This window comes from Lepisosteus platostomus, chromosome 24, assembly GCF_059453375.1.
Source record: "Lepisosteus platostomus isolate fLepPlt1 chromosome 24, fLepPlt1.hap1, whole genome shotgun sequence".
Classification (NCBI taxonomy): domain Eukaryota; kingdom Metazoa; phylum Chordata; class Actinopteri; order Semionotiformes; family Lepisosteidae; genus Lepisosteus; species Lepisosteus platostomus.
In genome coordinates, this window is record NC_142634.1 from 5814940 (window position 1) to 5834263 (window position 19324).

The following is a 19324-nucleotide window of genomic DNA, read 5'->3' on the forward strand; positions in this document are numbered from 1 at the left end:
CATGTCCTGAGCAATCGGCGTCATTAAGAATTCCAGTGTACATAAGGCAATAAACTCCTCTACTACTGTGTCGTTACACAGTCATGCGTTTAGCCTCGGCCTTGAATGCAATGCTCTGTTCTAGAAGACGCAGCTACCCGAGAAGGCCGAGTCTTTCTACCTCGGCACATAAGCAATCCTGTCAGGTAAACTGTTTCTATTCTATTTTCATTTCATTCAGTTTTGTATAATTAATAATAATAGCTTACACTTATATAGCGCTTTTCTGGACACCCCACTCAAAGCGCTTTACAGGTAATGGGGATCCCCTCCACCACCACCACCAGTGTGCAGCCCCACCTGGATGATGCGACTGCAGCCATAGTGCGCCAGAACGCTCACCACACACCAGCTCTCAGTGGGGAGGAGAGCAGAGTGATGAAGCCAGTTCAGAGATGGGGATTATTAGGAGGCCATGATTGGTAGAGGCAAATAGGAAATTTGGCCAGGACGCCGGGGTTACACCCCTACCCATTTTGAGAAACACCCTGGGATTTTTCTATATACAGTAGGTAGGGCAGAATAGATGTATACACATATACACGTAGACGTATACAGGTTTCTCCAATGCACGTCGGATTCCGTATTCCCCGCGTTGGACAAGGGCCTACTATACTGTATTTCCAATTTCGCGGCAAGGAGTTCACTCCCGTACTTGATGATAGCGGAGACGTTGGTGATCTTGTTAAAGAAATCAAACTCCCTCTGGTAGAAGTCCTTGGCTGGGCCAGACAGGGATCCAGTGATCTCTTCCACCAGCTGCTCCAGCAGATCCCCAATGTCGGCTGCAGAGAAAAGAAATGGGATCAGGGGGGAAAAAAAAGGACATTTCGACAAACAACGCCAAAAAACAGACCCAGGGACCACAGCCTCATTCCTTTAAGCCCCATTGAAGTCCTCCGTTCTTTCAGACCAGTTTAGCTTTTGTTTAGGCTTTTTGCTGTCTAGAAACTTTTTTCTTCAGGCAAACCTGCTCATCTCTGAAGCAAGCAAATGATCCAAGCAATAACTAACCTTTTAATTTACATTAGGGTAAGAATAAAGGATTGTGCACTGCAGGGGAGCTGTGAGTGAGACGTTTCCAACGTACGGTCTTTCTGATGTCCTTCCTCATCCAGGTAGATGTTGGTCTTCATGTTCCAGATGAACTGGTGGGCCAGGAGCTGGGATTTGGCTGCTGCCCACAGAATGTACTCCCTGATGTAGCCCATCTGCAGGAGCCACACAGAGAGATCAGACACGAAACACATTCGTCCGGTGCAAGAAGAAACACTCCTGTTTGCTGTTCCCTTTGGATCAATACGGAGTCTGTCCTCGTTTTCCACTGGAAAGCGCAGGAGACCTTTTAAAGGGCTTTTCTTAATTACCACCCGCACACTGAAATCCAATCCTCGCACATTTAAGCAAGTTTAACTTGCCAGTTTAAACATAAAAAATGAAGAGTAAATCAGCGTTCAAACAACATTAAAATGAATGAATCAGACTAAACACAAATCATTGTAAAATGTAGATTTTTCACCTTGTCATACCGGAGAGATTGGACAATTTGGGGAATGTAGAATAAAATAGCATCCTGTCAAAAAAAGAATTTGTTAATACAATTTCTCAAATAATGAGTAAACAAAGTTCAAAACATCCATTGTCTTAAAGACTGCAACTATCCTCTGCCTTTTTATAATCATTACACCCAGGGATTAATTAAGAACAGACTAATTAGACTAAAAGTCCTAATTACTAACAATTAGTAACAGTGAACCACAGTGAGACATGACTAAATGAACCACTTATAACAATTTCTAATTAATTTAAATCACGACTAGAACCCTTTTTTACCTCAAAAATAAAAATAATTGTGAAGTGTGTGAGGGTCTCAAAATTGTTGACTAAATATTCTGGGAGCCAAAAATCTCCACGAAAGCTGTGAAATAAACCAAGAGTGGCTTCCTTATACACAGAATCTACACAATAAGTTGCCTGCACTGTGACTTACAATGTTTAACGTTTCAGTTGTGATTTCTTCTGGAATAAGCGTAGGTAACAGCAAATTTGCACTAAACAAATTGCATCTAAACGTCTACGTGCAGTTAAAGTGAAGAGGAAACTACCTGGAAGTGCACTAGAAGCTGAATACAGGAGACACGTCTTTACCCAGAGGGTTGTAAGAGTGTGGAACAAACTACCCAGCCCATACGCTGGCTTCTTTAAAGAAACAGCTAGATGAGATCCTAGGATGAATTAACATTTACCAAATGGGCTACATAGTGGTCTCCTCTGGTTTGTGATCTGTCTTATGTTATCACATTTCGCTACACACCACAGGTGAACTTTGACTACAGTGAAATGCTGCCACCTACAGGTGGGAATGAGCGGAGCACTTTGACTCCGTACTGCGCCGTCAGCGGGTGTGGAGGGTACATGCTGGAGAAGTAGGACAGGCCAGTGGGGGGATCAGTGGGTGCCCAGCACAGAATGTGGCTCAGCTCAGGGGAATCGGCATCTATTGTGTGCCAGGTCACCAGGTACTGCAAAAAGAAAACCACAAATATTAAGCCTTTCACTATTTTATTGTGTGAATGATCTTGTCTAGATTTACTGCACAGTATGAACTGGGCTATAATGTATAAAGGCTTGATCCTACAATTTTCAAGCAAAGCACCTTTTCAAGAAGCTCAACACAGTGGCAGCAGTTTTTCTTGCAGACAAAGAACTTTAGCAGACGCCTCATGCATGTAATATCAGATTACCACAACGCCCCTTAAAAGAGATTGAAAGCTTATGTCTCTAACAGACTCCTGCCTTTCCTGTTGTTCTGAGCTCAATAACTTAACTGTACAACACCGGAAAGCTGTGCTAGTCCAAAGAAGTTAAAGTCCCATCCTTCAAGCTGCTGACTCATTGAACTGCTCTGGGAGTTGTCAGTGTGTAAAAGAACACAAGCAATTAAGGTAATTGGCTTGTAGATCTCCTGTTTGCACACAGAGACGACTAAACTGTGCACTGGGAACAAGTTCTGTTTTTCCCCAGTAAACAAATAAAGTGGAGCCAAGAGCTTTTCTGTCGATACAGATATTGTCGCAATGATCAAATAACCGTAAGCAACTTTCCTCAGGGACGCAAACAGAGAAAACAAACTCTTTCATTACATGATGGAAAACAGACTTAATGTCACTGTCCTAAACATGCAAAAAAGGGGCAAATCTGCACTTAAGAAACAGCGACTACCCAGAGCTATACATCTCTTTAATACAAGGAAAAATAACCATGTCACACCATGTTTATTCAGGAAAATACTGTAAGGAAGAGCCAGCAATATGCGTGTTTCAGATAACTGAATAGAGTCAAGAAAGGTGAGCTGAATGTGACCAGCTGACTCTTGACCTCTCTAAGTGGTGATTTATGGTCCATCTCACCTTCACAGCTTCTGGGACATCGCTGACCGCTCCAGGGTCCAGGCGGACCAGACGGGTCACTTCAGTCACTATAGCTTCGGCGTTCTTAAACCTGCAAACAAAAACCACGACATTTCAGCATCAGAGCGCCAATCACAACATCTTAACAACAGGCTAGCCTTCCTTCACTTAGCAAGCAAAAGAGATTTAACACTAGGGAGCAGGATAATAAAGACACTTTTCCTGAAAGGGACCGTTTCTAAAAAGAGAACAACCAGTTTGCGGTTATGTTAGACTAGATTTCAGACACGAATCCCTTGCCTTGTTCAAAACAGAAGGCCATGAACACCAAAGCCCTTTAGATGACACTTTGTAATGATCACCAATTTTTACCACTGAAAGCTTGTGGATCAATGTGCACAACTGACAAGTTGTAGAATATCCAGTCTATAGAAATAGAATATCCAGGTAAAATGGGTCCTGGCGTGTCCGTGTGTGTCCTGTTCAGTTTATACCCTGCCTGCTTGCCTGGATAGGCTCCTGAATCACATGCCGTGCTCAGAAAATGGATGGATAGGAAATTTCCAGGTACACAAACAGGTGTTTGGAAACAGTACATCAGCTGGGGCCCTAGTGCTGTGTTACCTGGCGGGCAGCTGCAGTGCCAGGTAAGGCGAGATGCTCCAAGCCAGGTTGACGTTGTCCTTCCACTGCTTCTCACTCAGGCTGATGTACTTGGACCTCCAGTTGGCGATGCTGGTCTCCACTGACTGCTCTGTGGAGATGGCCAGCTCTTGGGTGGACAGGGGGTTGTACCACGTGGTGAGCCGCTCTATCTCACTGGCCTGGAAGACACAGGTTGCAATGTTTCCTCTCCAGCACAAATCAAACCCCCTGAGCCAGGGGCAAAGCAAAGAGGCAGGAACAGCAGGCTGCTGTACTTGTCTACATGACAGAAGTACAATAGGGGCACCGTCAGTCTTACCAGTAAAGCCAGGAGTAATGTCCGGCGCTTCATGTAGTACTTGTGCAGCTGAGTTCCCCTATTGCTTTTCTTGGACAGTCCTATAATAAAAAAACAAGTTATGCAACTACCTAGGATGTCAAGAACATATCTGATCTTCACAGGTTATCAAAGACGGAATTGTGGAATCCATTCACAGTGGAATTATTCATCAGAACAGGTGTTGGTTAATGGTTTTGTGGATAAGCCTGAGTGACAGCGTGCACAGTGCCATTACATGACTCATACAGATCTGCAGTGGTCTGTGGACACTCAACCTGATTTCTTGGAGATGGTGGACATGCCGCTGGACAGCGGGTACGTGTTGATCCAGCCCTGCGTGGTCTGCTGCCGGGAGCCGACAGCAACGTCGAGATTGTTCCTGGAATCCGTGACCGTCATCACGGACAGGCTGTTCACAGAGGGGTCCTGATTGTCTGTGGGCAGAAGGGGGAGCTCGAGTCAACAGCCTTGGGAATGGAGCACCAAGTGGACCCCTGGGGCAAAGGGGACCACCTGAAACCTGCTTCTTAAGCAGGGAGCTAAACACATGGCGAGACCCAAGGCCTGCTCTCAGGTATAGATCTGGTTAGAAAAACACATTACCTAAACAGATTCAGTCTGTTATGAGGACACAATCCAGTCTCACGTAATTAAGCAACATCTCAAAAGCCTAAACAAGCCTCATAAATGGGCATTACCAATCATACCTTACATTCAGCCATGAATGGGCAACCAGCAAGCAGCCCACTCACTGTACCCCACTACTGCAAGCAGAATGTTAAATTGGAGAGATTAAAGTAGCGGAAATGAGGAAAGAGAGAAAGAACTATTTTAAGATTTGCATTAGGAAAGGGACAGATCTCTTCCCAGACAAAAATCTGACTATTCTTCCCGACACTGGTATTTAGAAGTCAGATTCCTGCAACTGTGGCTGTTGCACTAAGACCTACAGATGCAGCCAGGCGCATCAGGAGCAGAGTGACTGTAGTGGGAGTGATGTTTTAGCTGTCATTCTGTGTAGCTGGTATGTAAGGTGCACAGCATATAACAGCAAACTGCTGCTTAAATGTCAGGATGGGGGTGGATTTAAAGGTTAGATTGACACAGTCCTATCACTGTAAAAATTTCAGTTCTCGTATATTTAGATTAATGGCTTAAACACAAATGTACGTAGTGGTCTCCTTCTGCTTGTAAAAAGTACTTTGGGATCCTTCGGGGTGAAAATGTAAATAAAAGAACTTAATTATAATTATAAAGAGCCATAGATTTATTGGTCTCATTTAAGTCCATGATTCAATTAACTATTAATTCAAGCTTTATTGTCCCATTGGGGAAATTTGTTTTACAGCACAATCCCAACATAACACAATGACAGGCAAAGGTTTATCAAGAAGTCAGTGCAAGGGTGAAACAGCAAGATAAGAGAAAAGATACACTGTAATGATACATTGTTTGAATAGAGGTACTGCAGTGGGGATGAACGATTTCCTGTGTCTTATTAGTATTACACCTGGGGACACAGAGGTGTCTCCCAGATGGAAGAAGTGTGAACTCTTGGTGGAGGGTGTAGAGACTTAATCCAAAACACTTCTTGCTTTGCCACCCTCTGTGGGGGATATTTAAGGTAATTTGATTTGCCCCAATTAATTTGCTGCATATTTTGACTTGTTTGTCCAGCCTATTACAATCAAAGGTACTGATGATACCCAACTAGCAAGTGTGCTATGTTAAGACACTTTCAATGAAAGACTTGCAGAAAAATGTTTGGATGGTTCTGTCTAGATTGAAATAGCGTAGCTTCCTTAGAAAAAAAGTCTGTTTTTCTTTTTTATAAATGGCGTCACGGCATCTGTCCCAACTCAGGTTTTTGTCTATGACCAGTCCCAGGTTCTTGTAGTCATTGACAATTTCTACGGTCTGACTGTTACAATAAGTTGGATGGGGGTTGCATTTTTCCTGAAATCAATGATGAGTTCTCTATGCAGTTAAATGTTTTAAAAATAAAAGAGCTGGTCATATTGAGTAAAGCCATTTAGAACGGGTCCATGATGGTTTTCTGGGTCCCTTAATAAACTGCCCAGGGCTGTGAATTGGCATCCAAACAAGTTACATGGGCCAAACAGCCTCCTCTCAGGTGTTTCACACTGTCATGCATTCACGTCTTTGAGAGGTTCTTGCATTAGACTTCAGTTATGGAGAGGAGGAGAGCTCTGAATGTGATATAAATACCCACATTAACGCACGAGCCGGGCACACATGCTCAAATCCCTTAGCGAGTTGCATTTTTAAAAATAGTTGGATGTGACTTTTAAGATGCCTCAAAAGGCTCTGCAAATGACTTCACCGCGCGGTTACCCACCAGCGCAGGTCTGTTTTCTGAAAAGATCCAAGGTGACCCTTAAAAGCGCCGACATCGGCCACCGCGCAAAATCCGATGAACGAACGGAGCACAGCTGGGAACACGGCGCTGAGGGAGCTCACCAGGCGGCACCAACTGGCTGGCAGCGAGGTACTTCTTGTCCGACAGCATGCTGGCGTAGAACTTGATCATGATACTTATGTCCTCACGGAGGCGCTTCTCCCCCTGGGTGGGGAACTTCGGAGCGATGCTGCAGGGACACAAGGAGGAGACAAAAAAACCCAGATGAAACCCAGGGCTTAAAACATCTGGCACTGCAGGAACGCAAGTGTGAGAGCTACAGAAACCAGGGGCCAGCTCCGCCTGGGCACCTGCACGCCGAACGAATATCGCCTCCTTCCTCTCTCCGCGCTTTACCTGAAGTAATCGAAGACGGTGGAGTAGATCTTCTCTCGCAGCACGTTGCGGATGGTGGCGTTGGTGACGACGTCGGCGTGAAGCAGCGCGAGGCCAAGGGTCAGCAGCCTGAGGAGGGATGAGGAAGTCAGCCAGAGGGTTTAAACGACTAAAGAGATTATAATAATAAACTATTTTATATAGCGCCTTTAAAGGTGGCTTCTCATAGCGCTTTACAGAATGACAACAACAATAAATAAAAAGAATACACAAGATAAAACACAATTACAATGCACAAGAGGAGACCATGGATGGGGGTACTAAAAAAAGTAGAAGCAGAGGGGTAAAGAATGGAACCAGTTCAGTAAAGGCTCTTCTAAAGAAGGTTTGAGTCTGGATTGGAAGTTTAGAGAAGGTGACTCTCTGATATCCTTGGGCAGAGAGTTCCAGAGATTTGGGGCATTTCCTTGCCCCCCCCCCCCCAAATGCCACCAATCTGGCTGGTGTCAATTCCACAGGCGGTTCTGCCTCGCACTAGCAAAACGGCCGGTTGTCTGGCGTGAAAGAGAGACGCGGCAGAGGCACCTGAATCTGGGTCCGATGGCAGCGACGTGGCGGTTCAGGCAGCACTTGGACCCGCCGACATTCAGAGACAGGGACCTCTGCAGCAGGCTGGCGAAGATCTCCACCTGGTCCGCACTGCAGTACTTGGCGATCTCGAACCGCTGCACCAGAAACTGAGGGACGCAAAACCGCGTTCAGCACCAAATCGCCTTAAAGTGCTAAAAATTAAAAAAGCCTTTTCATACCTAACAAAATCCAACTTCTTTAGGGGAAGTTCATACAAAACATCTCAAATAAACTATAATCCACTAAAGCCTAAAGAGACATTCAACAACATGCAACGGATCAGCTATTAAGCATGAAACCTATTTTTTTTTTACTTAAGCTTTTTTAACTTTTAAGTATTGTTGCCAAGAAGTGTTTTACTGACGCAAGCATGAAACACATCATGCCAAGGTTTTTATCCCAGAAGACCTTGCACGCGCACCTCGATCCAGATGTAATGTGGCGTGACCTCGGGGGGGCGGGGAATGGGCTGGCTCTCCTCGGATGCGGCCAGCGGGTCGGCCTCCTTCTGCATCTCGGAGAACAGGCCCATCTTCAGCTCCACCGTCATGTGCCACGCCCCCGCCATCTCTCGCATGAACTAGCGCCAGAAAGACCGCACCATCAATAAAAACAGCTACATCAACCAGGTAAGGTGCCCTAGTAAAGCATACTAGGTGTCTGCCTGTTCTACACCAAATTAAACTGATTGGTTACAAACACATCAATCTTTAATCTGGAAGAAATTATTATGAGGCTGACTTATCCCTCCCATTTGAGATGAGACCAGGTGACCTTGTGCTCTACAGATGGATATGCAGCCATTTACTTGGGCACTGAAGACAAAAGCTGATTGTCACAGGAAAAGCATTAATGGATGTCAGGCTTTGAAAGTCCTGCCAGCAGAAATGGGCTATGAGCATTGCAGTTCCAGCAGGCCAGATGCACAGATGCAGACTTGAGTGAAAAAATAAGAAACTGCAGGTGGACTCTAGAGATATCCCAAAGAGCCAGGTGCAATTTTGTGCCATTAGAAAAAGTAAAACTCAATCAGATTGAAGCTCCACACTCTACAAAGCTCTTTTTACCGTACGTCAATGAAAAAAAAAAGTGCCAAACAAACATTTATTTTTGTACAGCAATTAAAAAACTTTGAGTTTTTGGACTAAAGGTAGCTTTCCTACAATTCAATACAGGGAGCTGGCTCTGAGGCTAAGGATCTGTGCCTGTTGCTGGAAGGTTACTGGTTCATATCCCGCGGCAGGTAGAGGAATCCTACTCCATTGGGCCCCTGAGCAAGGCCCTTAACCCCAACTGCTCCAGGGGCGCCATATAAACGGCTGACCCTGCGCTCTGACCGCAAGCTTCTCTCCCTGTCTGTGTGTCTCTTGGAAAGCAAGTTGGGGTCTGTGAAAAGACAAATTCCTAATACAAGAAATTGTGGCCAATAAAGTGATCTTATCTCAATAAAAAAGGTGCCGTCCTTCAGATGACACATTAAAGCAAGGTCCTGACTCTCTGCAGTCGTTTCTTTAAAGAGTAGGGCTGTTACCCCAGTGTCCTGGCCGAATTTCCCCCTGGCCTTTACCAATCATGGCCTCCTAATAACCCCCCTCTCTGAACTGGCTCCATCACTCTGCTCTCCTCCCCACTGAGAGCTGGTGTGTGGGGAGCGGACTAGCGCATCTTCCAGGTGGGGGCTACACACCGGTGTCCCTTGTACCTGTAAAGGGCTTTGATTGGAGTTTCCAGAAAAGCTCTATATAACATTTAAGTTATTATCAATAATTATTAAGATGGTAACTACTTTTTAAGAAATTGTTTTTCTTAAGAACAAAAACCCGAGCCGTAGCGTGTTCAGGAGCGTCCTCGACGCAGCCGTACCGGGACCTCCACGCTGTTCCGCGCCGCCAGGAACCACTCCCAGCAGGCGATGGCGGCCTCCATGCCGTGCTCCGTGAACATCTTGAGAGGGGCCCAGCACAGGTGGTGCAGGAGCTGGGGGTCGCAGTCTGCGGGAGAGACAAGCGGGACGGCGGGAAGAGATCAGGACCTGCGCCCGCGGCGCACGCAGTCGCCGAGACGGGAAAACCCACTGCAAACTCAAAGGCGGAGCAGCGGCCAGGGAGCTGAACTCGAGACCGAAGAGGTGGGAGGTCACGCCCCAGCAGAGACAGTGCTGTGCATGGTGCTTCACCCACATTGCTCTAGCAAAACACCCAGCTTGTGTCCGTCGTGCATCAGTGGGTCCCCTTGTAACTCACCGCAGATAAAAACACCAGCAAAATAAAATGTGTAAAACAAAAGAACTGAAATATCAGACCGATTTTAAACTGAGTATGGGTAATACCGGTCAGGTCATGCAATCTATTTGTTTTACTCTGGACTGCACCATTGAATAACCCAGAGAAACAACTGCGCATACTGTACAAAAGCATCCGAGAGGTTTTGATTGCCTTTTTCAGTCCGAGGATAATGTTGTTCGGCTTCCCACAATGCATCACAGTATGATGTAACATCCACCTCCCGCCAATGCCCCGCCAGTCCAGTACCTTTCGAGCTGATGAGCAGGGCGGTCAGCTTGAACATGGCCTGAGTGTACGCTTCGGGCTGGGCGGCAACCAGGGCGTCGCTCATCTGCTTGATCACCAGCTTGTTGAGATCAGAGGTGCTGTGTGTGGCTTCGGAGAACTGGATCATCCCCGAGACCTGCGCCCAGAGAGTGACCGAGTGAGGCAGACGGAGTGAAAGCTCCGCACAGCTTCCCGAACCTGAAACAGCCCCACACCGACCCGAGAGCTCTCCTACAGGCGCAAGCCTGAGAGAAACAACTGCTGCGAACGTTAAGATCTGACTTGCTTCAAGCACGTTGCTTAAGTATAAATGTTTAAATCTGGAGGTGGGAGGGCAGCACAATTCTGACGCTTCTATAATGCTCTGGAAGGGGAGCCACTTCTTTTACCTCTCCGGCGTAGCGATTCCGAAGGTTCAGGGATGCCATGAAGTTGGAATAATCTTTCTTGACGCAGGCCGGCCTTTCCGTTAACTGGGTCGTCTGCAGGATGAGCCAAAAAAAGAAGATCCTTAGTTCAGTAATGCAGATGCAGTCCCATGACGTGATGAACACAGATCCTCTGTGGAGTGTTTTTGAACCCTGAAGATTTAGCAAAAAATGTTTGATTCTTCCACAGATATTTGCATATTTTTTAAAAGCTGCTGAACAGTTCAAAACTAAAATAACTGATGAAGCCTTCCTGGTCTCTATTACTTACCTGGATAATGCACAGACCTAGCCTCAGACTACCACTAGGCGCTCCAGACAGTACCCCACTGTGCCAGCACATGGCCTCTAGACTGTTTTTTCAATCTTTGATGGATAATTCTAAGATCAGTTCATACCCAGGTATGGGGCAAGAGTGATGCTAGAATGACTTACTGAAACAGTACTTTGCTATCCATGCTTGCCATAATGTACAATGTTATATCTCACAATAAAAGCTCCTGACTAAACTGGATACCTTTCAAGCTTCATGCACTTTTCAGGGTTAGCCTCAATGAATCAAATATAAGACAGGACCTTCTCCTGTTATGCCCCCAAGCTCTGGAACTCTCTCTCCGAGGATATCAGAGAGTCACCTGCTCTAAACTCCTTCAAATCCAGACTCAAAACCCTCTTCTTCAGAAAAGCCTTTACTTAACTGGTTCTATTCTTCACCCCTCTGCTTTTCTTAGTACCACCATCCACATTCTCCTCTGTATATATATTGTAGTTGAGTCTTATCTTGTGTATTCTCCCTGTTTATTGTTATACTCTTCTTATTTATTGTTATTGTCATCCTGTAAAGCGCTTTGAGAAGCCACCTTTAAAGGCACTATATAAAATAAAGTTTTTTATTATTATTATTATTATAATAAGACAAGGTCACCGCAAACTGTTGTAACACTTTCTTGTTCTGATGTGCCAGAATAACCTTTGGATGCATCCACAAAGGTTAAACAAGTCAGTGGATGACTTAAGGAAGTTAACTAGTTAACTAGGGCCCAATCTGTTGTAATCTGTAATCTGCTCATCAAACACTGAAAAATACTATAAACAGCAAATGAAATAACTATCAAACCTGAAGTAGCTTTCCAGTTCACTCAAATCAAAGCTATGGAAATGTCTTTCCAATGCTATTCCACTGACTTCTGAAATGTCCGCAAAGATAGACATCCAGTGTTAAACTTCCAAAGTATACATTTTGTAAAGATGCCCTGTCAAAAGGAAGCCGTTGTGTGAAAAAAGCAACAGGCACCAGCCCATTTCAGGTACCTTATGTAGAAAACACTTGATTTTCTATCCCAGAAGACATTATTTTCTCTCTGTTATTGCTAAGCAGACTAAGAGATGTCTGCGAGGACGGCTGGCTCTTTCAAGGACTGAAACCCCTGGCGTGTACAGTACTCACACACCCCGCCACTGAGACACGCTGCAGCGAAAAGCAAAAACAGAGGTGATGTGTATGAAGACCGCTAAACACGGCACGTTGTCGGGGATGACAGGACGCGTGGCAGCCATGGTGTGGGTTAGACAAACCTGAAGGAAAGCTGGCTGGTGGAGGGGTACACACATGGCAGGGCAGGGGCAACAGGCGAGATGCACATGGAGGCGACAGGAACACAGTCACATCATCAAGGCAGTCAACAATGGGGAAATGGAACAAAACAGCATGAAGCAGCATCAGGGATGAATACACATGCAAACCCACTGCAATCACAGGGAAAATGGCAGCATGGCAGCTGTCGCCTGGACAGACACAGTGACCCTGTTTCCCCAGGATGTTCAGTTCAATTCCTGCCCACTGTAGGCATACAGGCTCACTGTAATCCGAGTTCTGCGCAGCCTCATTGAGAACTTCAGAATGGACTATATTTATCCGTTTCCAAAATAGATCTTGCAAGTGGCTTTTTTCTGTAAAATGTTTCGACTCCTCAATATTAGACTTGCAAGTTTATCTCCCATTTCAAGATAAAGAACTATAGAACCCAGGTCTTCGATGTCGCTTAATTTTTTATAATTAATGCACCCAGTAATACAGAAATTTCTTTTTGTTAGTATCTAACATATTTAATACCTACCTGTAACACCTACAGTCTCTATCAGAATCTTTATTTCAACATTTTGCCTTATTTAAACAATTCCGAGCCTTTTGATTGGGACAGGATAATATCTTTCGTTGAAGCAAGGCCAGGAAAGCTTGTTGGCTTTGATTTAACTGCACACTAAGTGGGCTGGGTGAGATCTAAGGTGGTTGGGTAAGCAGGTAAATTTGGGGATATGAGGTGGTAAGGAAGCCATCAGTCAAACTTGACATTTTCCAGGTTTTACGCTGAAATACCCAGTTCCCTTCACCAGCGCATACAGTTCACAGAGGGGGGAAAAAAAAAAGAAAATACCCAGGAAGAACCAAAACGCTTTATCGTGGGAAAGACTTGCGCCCTGCTGTGCATGCAACCCCAGAGATCTGGCCAGATGCACTCTGTTGTGTGCACATAGGAAACGCAGCTGCAACTGAACCTTGAGCCCTCTCACTGGGCAGCACTCAGACTGACCCAGGTACCAGTAAGAACATCGAGCCCAGTGGCTCCACCAGTAAAGGCACTAGCCCGAGCCCCCTGTTGCAGGTTCGAGTCTGGATTTCCCCAAGCAGCAGCGCACAATTGCTGCTTGGGGAAATCTGATAAAGGATAAAGAGCAACGTTCTCAGCTCTCAGCAACACAGGGCCCCCTGCAGGCTCCTGGGAGCTGTCAGCGAAGGACAAGCGCCCCCTACAGTCAGCGCTGAGCAAGTTACAGCTGCAGTTTTAAGGGTGATATGAGCGTTTTTCACTTGATAATTCACTGAACAGGTTTAGGGCCATATCTTAAACTAGCATTATTCTTAGTACAGAATAACCTAGTTCCAGTCAAAGTAGCTTTTTTTTAGGGGAATTTACAACTTTTTAAGGCAGCTATGATCACTGCAAAATACCAGTGCACATCAATGTTCATCGGGTGCAGAAAACATCTGCATAAAAAAAGTACTTTGTAAAAACTCATGTATGCTCCTAAGTACAACAGTTTAAATATTTTAAAACAAACTATCAGATGGTGCAGGACACTTAACAGAAAACAAGCAAAAATATGCATGCGAACACACACACACACACACACAAAAATATCTCAAAAGGTAATGGTAATTCAGAGTGGAGCTGGCTACTGTAGGGGCAAATGTACAGTAAGGTCTCTCTCTTCCTCACTCACCCCCAGGGTGGTACTTTGCCGGTTGTAGCCAGCAAAGTGTAGGATGCTCTCGGTCGCCATGGCCAGGCCGGTGTGCTGGGACAAGCCCGAGACCCAGTTCTGGTGTTTGTTCAGATATTCCTTAACACAATGTTCAAATATGTTAAAACAACTTCAACAACATAAAAGTGCAATTCTACAGCATGTCCACAAGGGGGAGGCATTTGCTTTCCTAACAAAGAATCCTGCATTCATAGGAAAGTTAAAAAGGTAATGAAATGATTTGTTAAAGCAGCTGAGTCCTGAAGTGTATTTGAATTGTAGCAAAACTGTTACTTTTATACACAATCTTCCACCAATGCAACATGCAAACAAACGTGAAACAAAATAAAAAGACATGCATACAGACATAACAACTTTACACACTTTTCGCCAGTCTAACCCTAGCCCCAGCAATATAAGTATCAAGGCTTAGTTTTCAGTCCTGCACGTACCTGAAGGTGTGACTTAGTGACAGAGGGCGCCCATTTCATTGCCTCTTTCAGAATCTCCCCACACCGAGCAGCAAAATCTTTCACGATACTCTAAACGAGAACCATGAAAACAGAAGTTGTAAAACCTAGAATTGTTCCAACTGTTCTAGAGCTCAAGTGACTGAATCTATGGAAAAAGCAGAAAAAGCAAAAGCTCTGACAGAACCACCAAATCACTGGTTCCTCCATCCCTCCAAGACTGCCAAAGGAAGGGAACCTGTGAGAGAGGGATCCCAGAGGAGCAGTGAACAGGACAGGATACCGTGAGAGAGGGATTGCAGTGGAGCAGCAAAGAGGACAGGACAGGATCCCGTGAGAGAGGGATCGTAGAGGAGCAGCGAACAGGACAGGACAGTACAGGACCCCGTGAGAGAGGGATCGCAGAGGAGCAGCGAACAGGACAGGACAGGATCCCATGAGAGAGGTATCGCAGAAGAGCAGCGAACAGGACAGGATCCCATGAGAGAGGGATCCCTGAGGAGCAGCGAACAGGACAGGATCCTGTGAGGGAGGGACCGCAGAGGAGTGGCGAAGAGGACAGGATGGGATCCCATGAAGGATGGATCGCAGAGGAGCAGCAAAAAGCCCAGGATCCTGTGATATCAGAGGAGTTTCACAAAGACACAGCAATACCAAGCAGTAGCGACAGCAAAGCTGAACCCACCTCTCTGGCTTCATATGTGTCTGGAACGGTGATTCTGTATGGTGTGTCTGGAATGTCATAGTATGGCGGGTCCTTGTGTATGTCCTAGGAACACAAACAACACGCATGGCCTGAAAGAGTTAGTCTGGTATTGAGAGTAACACACAAACACGTGCAAATACATGTCAAAGAGAATTCTTTAGGAGTTACATTTAAAGCAAATTCTCCAATACACTGCACAAATCAAATACTTACATAGTTAATACATCTATTTGAATACTTTAATATTCTTCATTGAACCTGTTTTTTTCTACTCAATTATATGAAAGCTCACAATCTGATTTATATGCTTTGCCTGTTTTAGAAAAAAAAAAAAGACTAGGAACAATTTAAAAATCCTATTCTGCTTGCTTGGAGATGGGTCACAGAATTCAATTCGTACAGCGCTGAGGGACAGGGAGAGAGTCTGCAATATGTCCAGCATGGTTTTTAAAACTCTGCCACTCCACAGCAGGTGAGGGAACCTGAGGAGAGGAAAGGAGACACACATCTCAGTCAACGCGGCGAGGCGTGTAGAGGGTACATATCCAATATAAGACAGGATTCTTATCATGTTTAGAGACTACAGATCCCCAGTGGGTGAGGAGAGAGAAAAGGTTTCTGAAACAAGTGGTGGGTGTGTGGCGGTCCTGCGGTCGCTTCTGCAGACAGGGACGGCGCCGGCAGTGCCACACTCACGTCTCTGCCAGGCCCGAGAGGTACTTGTCTGCCACCCTGCGGATCCTCTTGTGGGTGTGGTTGAAATTGACCAACAGGAACTGAGCGTGCCTCTCCAGCTCCTCCTCGTGCTCCTTCGTCTTGGGCTGAAGAGAATGAGCGACAGAGCAGTTACAGACGGCAGTTTCTGGAAAGCAAGTCTGGTTTTCATTTTGAGAAGGGAGCTGCGTCAGCATGCGTAGGCTGCAAAGGAACAAGTTAACGTTTATTTCGTGTTTAGAGAGAAGAAATTAAACAATTGTTCAGCCTTCAAACGTTGCGTTTCTTTTCTTCTCTTTTCAGCATGGAATAAACCTTTACTTGTTCCTTTGCAGTTTTTATTTTACTGTAAATCCTGACAGTGACAAATTTCCTGGCAAATCCTGATATATTCAGATTGAAGAAATCTAAAAGAGTTCACTTTGTGCCTTTGAGAATGCTTGGATCTGGTGTCCTTGTGATTTCTCTATATAAGATTAAAAGGTTTTAGCACCATCAGTCTGTCAGTGCAGGACATTCCCTTAAAGCCCTGGAATATATCTAGTTATTCCTCTCTCAGCTGATTCTTGGGGTAGCAGTATTTTTCTAGTGCGTGTTGACCGCAGTTATACACTTTATTCCCCAATGAGAAAGCAATAGCACCACCAACAACAAAGTGATAATGTTTTGTAACAGGGCACAATCATGTGTCCACAACGTTTCAAGATTAACGTGCAGTACCTTTTCAGCCATCATCTGGAGGAAAACCTCAAAGACCTTGTCGCCAACTGCTATCACACACTGCATCATCCCTGGCAATTGCAAATGATTCCGATTAGAAATGGATCCGACTTTGCAAAAAATAAAAACGAGATGCAGGCTGTGAATAACAAAGCATTATTGCCACTGTCCTGTATTCACCTACCTGACTTGTCTTTCTGTATGGCTTTGTCCTCGAAATATCGGAACATCACCTGGAAACGATCCGGATCCATGGACCGCAGGACCCTGGGCAAGAGAGTGTGAAAGCTTCTTTTGCTAAACTGGGTTTTTCCATTAAATGAGTGGAGAGTTCCACAACCCATAACATAGTGAAGTTATTTTAGAAACAAATGCTTTCATGGGCCTGATTTGCAAAACATTATTCAAACAGATCACAAGATTACTGGCACCCAGTCAGGATGCATTTAAATTGAGTCATGATCTCCAGTACTGCCCATGAGAATTACTACTATGTAAGTTTCACAAAAATCAATCTGATTTTTTAAAAAATCAGGACTCCATCCATCATCAGAAAGCAATTTAATCCTACAAGCAGTGCAGGGTGCGCACACACGGGGACAATTTAGAGACACTAATTAACTTAACCCGTATGCCTTTGGAAGAGGGCAGCAACCCCCCCACACACAGGAAAAACATGCAAACTCCACACAGAAGGTACGCCCAGACCTGAATGAAGCCCAGCCATTTTTAGCCGCAGCTGAAGGAACATAGGTGAACGCTGACAACGGGGCTGAAATACCTCATGTACTCCAGCCTGTACACCGACAGCAGGTAAGTCGACATGGCGAAGTCCAGCTTGTTGATGAGGGCAGCCACTTCAGGGGGGGGGTCCAGTAGGTTTATAATGGTGCTTCTCAGGTCATTCAGCTCAGCCTGGGAAAAGACAACTCTGAGCACAGGCACTTCTAGAAAAAAGATAGCCCCCCTCCCATCCAAGATCGCTGCAACTACGCTCATAGTCAAGACTTGCAGAGTTCTGGCTGGATACCATACAGATGAAGTGCAAGTGATTACCTTTCACTCATATAATAGTAATAATTAATTCTTCTTATTATTATTGCCCTCCTTCAATATTAAGTGCGTAGAAAGAAACAGAAAAAAGAAGCACCTTACACAAGGCTGAGAGGGACTGCAGAAAAACTAAGTTGCTTCTGAGGAACATGACTGTAACCTTTCATAATCAAAGCCCCTTTTTCCCCCGAGGAGCCGCGTGCCGGAGGCTTACGGGAGTGACGGTGTCGTTCTTGAGGGCCGAGTTGTACTGCAGCTCGGAGCGCAGGGGCTCCCCGCTGGGGAAGGTGAGCAGGGGGGACTTGGAGGCGATTTCGCACACGCCCTCGTACCACTCCTCGGGCCACAGGCCTGCGGGGGGGGAGAGCAAAGCGTCACGCCGGGAAGACCGCAAACCACACAGCAAAACCTCCTCACGAGAGGCCAAGCGCCAGGCAGAAGAAGAGGCGAGCGTCTGTAACTGGTGCCCTGGGCTCATTCTCTATGCAAGCATCATGCCGTCACGGGTAAAGCCGAGAATTACATTATTTCATTTTACTGACGTTTTTATCCAAAGTGACTGACATTTGCACCCACTTATACACCTGAGTTACTTTATTTAAATTATTTGGGCAAAGGACCTCCCTCAAAGGTTACAACAGCAGTATCTCACCTGGGATTTGAACCCACAGCCTTCCAGATACAGGCGCAGGACCCTGAACCCGGCCCCACAGTGCTGCTCCTCAAGCAACACTGAGCAATACTACTCTCCTGTGAGGGAGGGTGTTGCCCACTTCAGTGTGGCTTACCTGATTAAATTGGTAAGAAGCATATCAGAACCTGTGTAAATTTGTGCATTATCCAAATAAAATTCAGTACTTCTGCTTTTTGGCCTTGAAGAATTTTAAATGCTGTTACACTCGCTGAAGCAACCTTGTTGATCACTGCAGTCAAACAAGGGGATAAGACAAGAGTCCACTCGATGACCTCTTGAACACATACCTGAGCCCTCCACAGCAAACCCCATCACCACAGAGTACAGCCAGAAATCCCTGAAGAGCTTCTGCAGTCTCGGCTTGGCCTCCTTAATGGGCGGCAGCCGTCTTGTCAGCTGGAGAAACACAAGAAGGCACAAGGGGGGTTAGACCTGCCGCCCTACAGTGCATCCAAAAATGAAGCACTCAGGGCACCACGATGCACTCACAAGGAAACACAGTTAGACTACTGTCTTACAGCTCCATGGTACAGGGATCGAGTACAGCTTGGGACCCCTATCAGTGTGGAGTTTGCATGTTCTCCTAACAGGGAGACGTCAAGGGATTTGTTCCCAGAACACCTAGAGTTTGATGTCCTGAATAACCTCTTCTCACTAAGAACATAAGAATGTTCCTAAATTTGGCTCCTTCATCCCCTTTGGCAGTTAGTAGCTAACAGTAGCTAAGCTCATCCATTTCGTGATGAAAGCTAGGAGATCGTCTTCAACAGTACAGCTGGATGGCTTGTTCCATGCACCCACTACATGGGAATAAAGGGGGCCTCCTATTCTCATGTTGGGACCTTACTGATGCTGTGATGTTGTT

General features: G+C 45.5%; 1 protein-coding gene across 2 annotated transcripts in view; it reads right to left on the reverse strand.

Annotated features, from left to right (window-relative positions):
- pi4kab (phosphatidylinositol 4-kinase, catalytic, alpha b) overlaps window positions 1–19324 on the reverse strand; it is a 45090-nt gene that overhangs the window by 7989 nt on the left and 17777 nt on the right. Inside the window, exons 20-45 of one of the 2 annotated variants that reach the window (XM_088618185.1) lie at window positions 18747–18855; window positions 17980–18116; window positions 17494–17627; window positions 16897–16979; window positions 16713–16783; window positions 15975–16099; window positions 15679–15760; window positions 15258–15341; window positions 14555–14644; window positions 14082–14201; window positions 12375–12389; window positions 10761–10853; window positions 10351–10507; window positions 9683–9810; window positions 8241–8399; window positions 7775–7926; window positions 7211–7318; window positions 6916–7043; window positions 4710–4868; window positions 4414–4493; window positions 4074–4273; window positions 3450–3540; window positions 2394–2561; window positions 1559–1612; window positions 1130–1250; window positions 695–824 (exon numbers count right to left, since the gene is read on the reverse strand). In XM_088618185.1, coding sequence (XP_088474311.1) covers window positions 695–824; window positions 1130–1250; window positions 1559–1612; window positions 2394–2561; window positions 3450–3540; window positions 4074–4273; window positions 4414–4493; window positions 4710–4868; window positions 6916–7043; window positions 7211–7318; window positions 7775–7926; window positions 8241–8399; window positions 9683–9810; window positions 10351–10507; window positions 10761–10853; window positions 12375–12389; window positions 14082–14201; window positions 14555–14644; window positions 15258–15341; window positions 15679–15760; window positions 15975–16099; window positions 16713–16783; window positions 16897–16979; window positions 17494–17627; window positions 17980–18116; window positions 18747–18855 — 2978 coding nt within the window. The remainder of the gene's footprint in view (window positions 1–694; window positions 825–1129; window positions 1251–1558; window positions 1613–2393; window positions 2562–3449; window positions 3541–4073; window positions 4274–4413; window positions 4494–4709; window positions 4869–6915; window positions 7044–7210; window positions 7319–7774; window positions 7927–8240; window positions 8400–9682; window positions 9811–10350; window positions 10508–10760; window positions 10854–12374; window positions 12390–14081; window positions 14202–14554; window positions 14645–15257; window positions 15342–15678; window positions 15761–15974; window positions 16100–16712; window positions 16784–16896; window positions 16980–17493; window positions 17628–17979; window positions 18117–18746; window positions 18856–19324) is intronic. The other variant, XM_088618186.1, reaches the window with a different exon arrangement.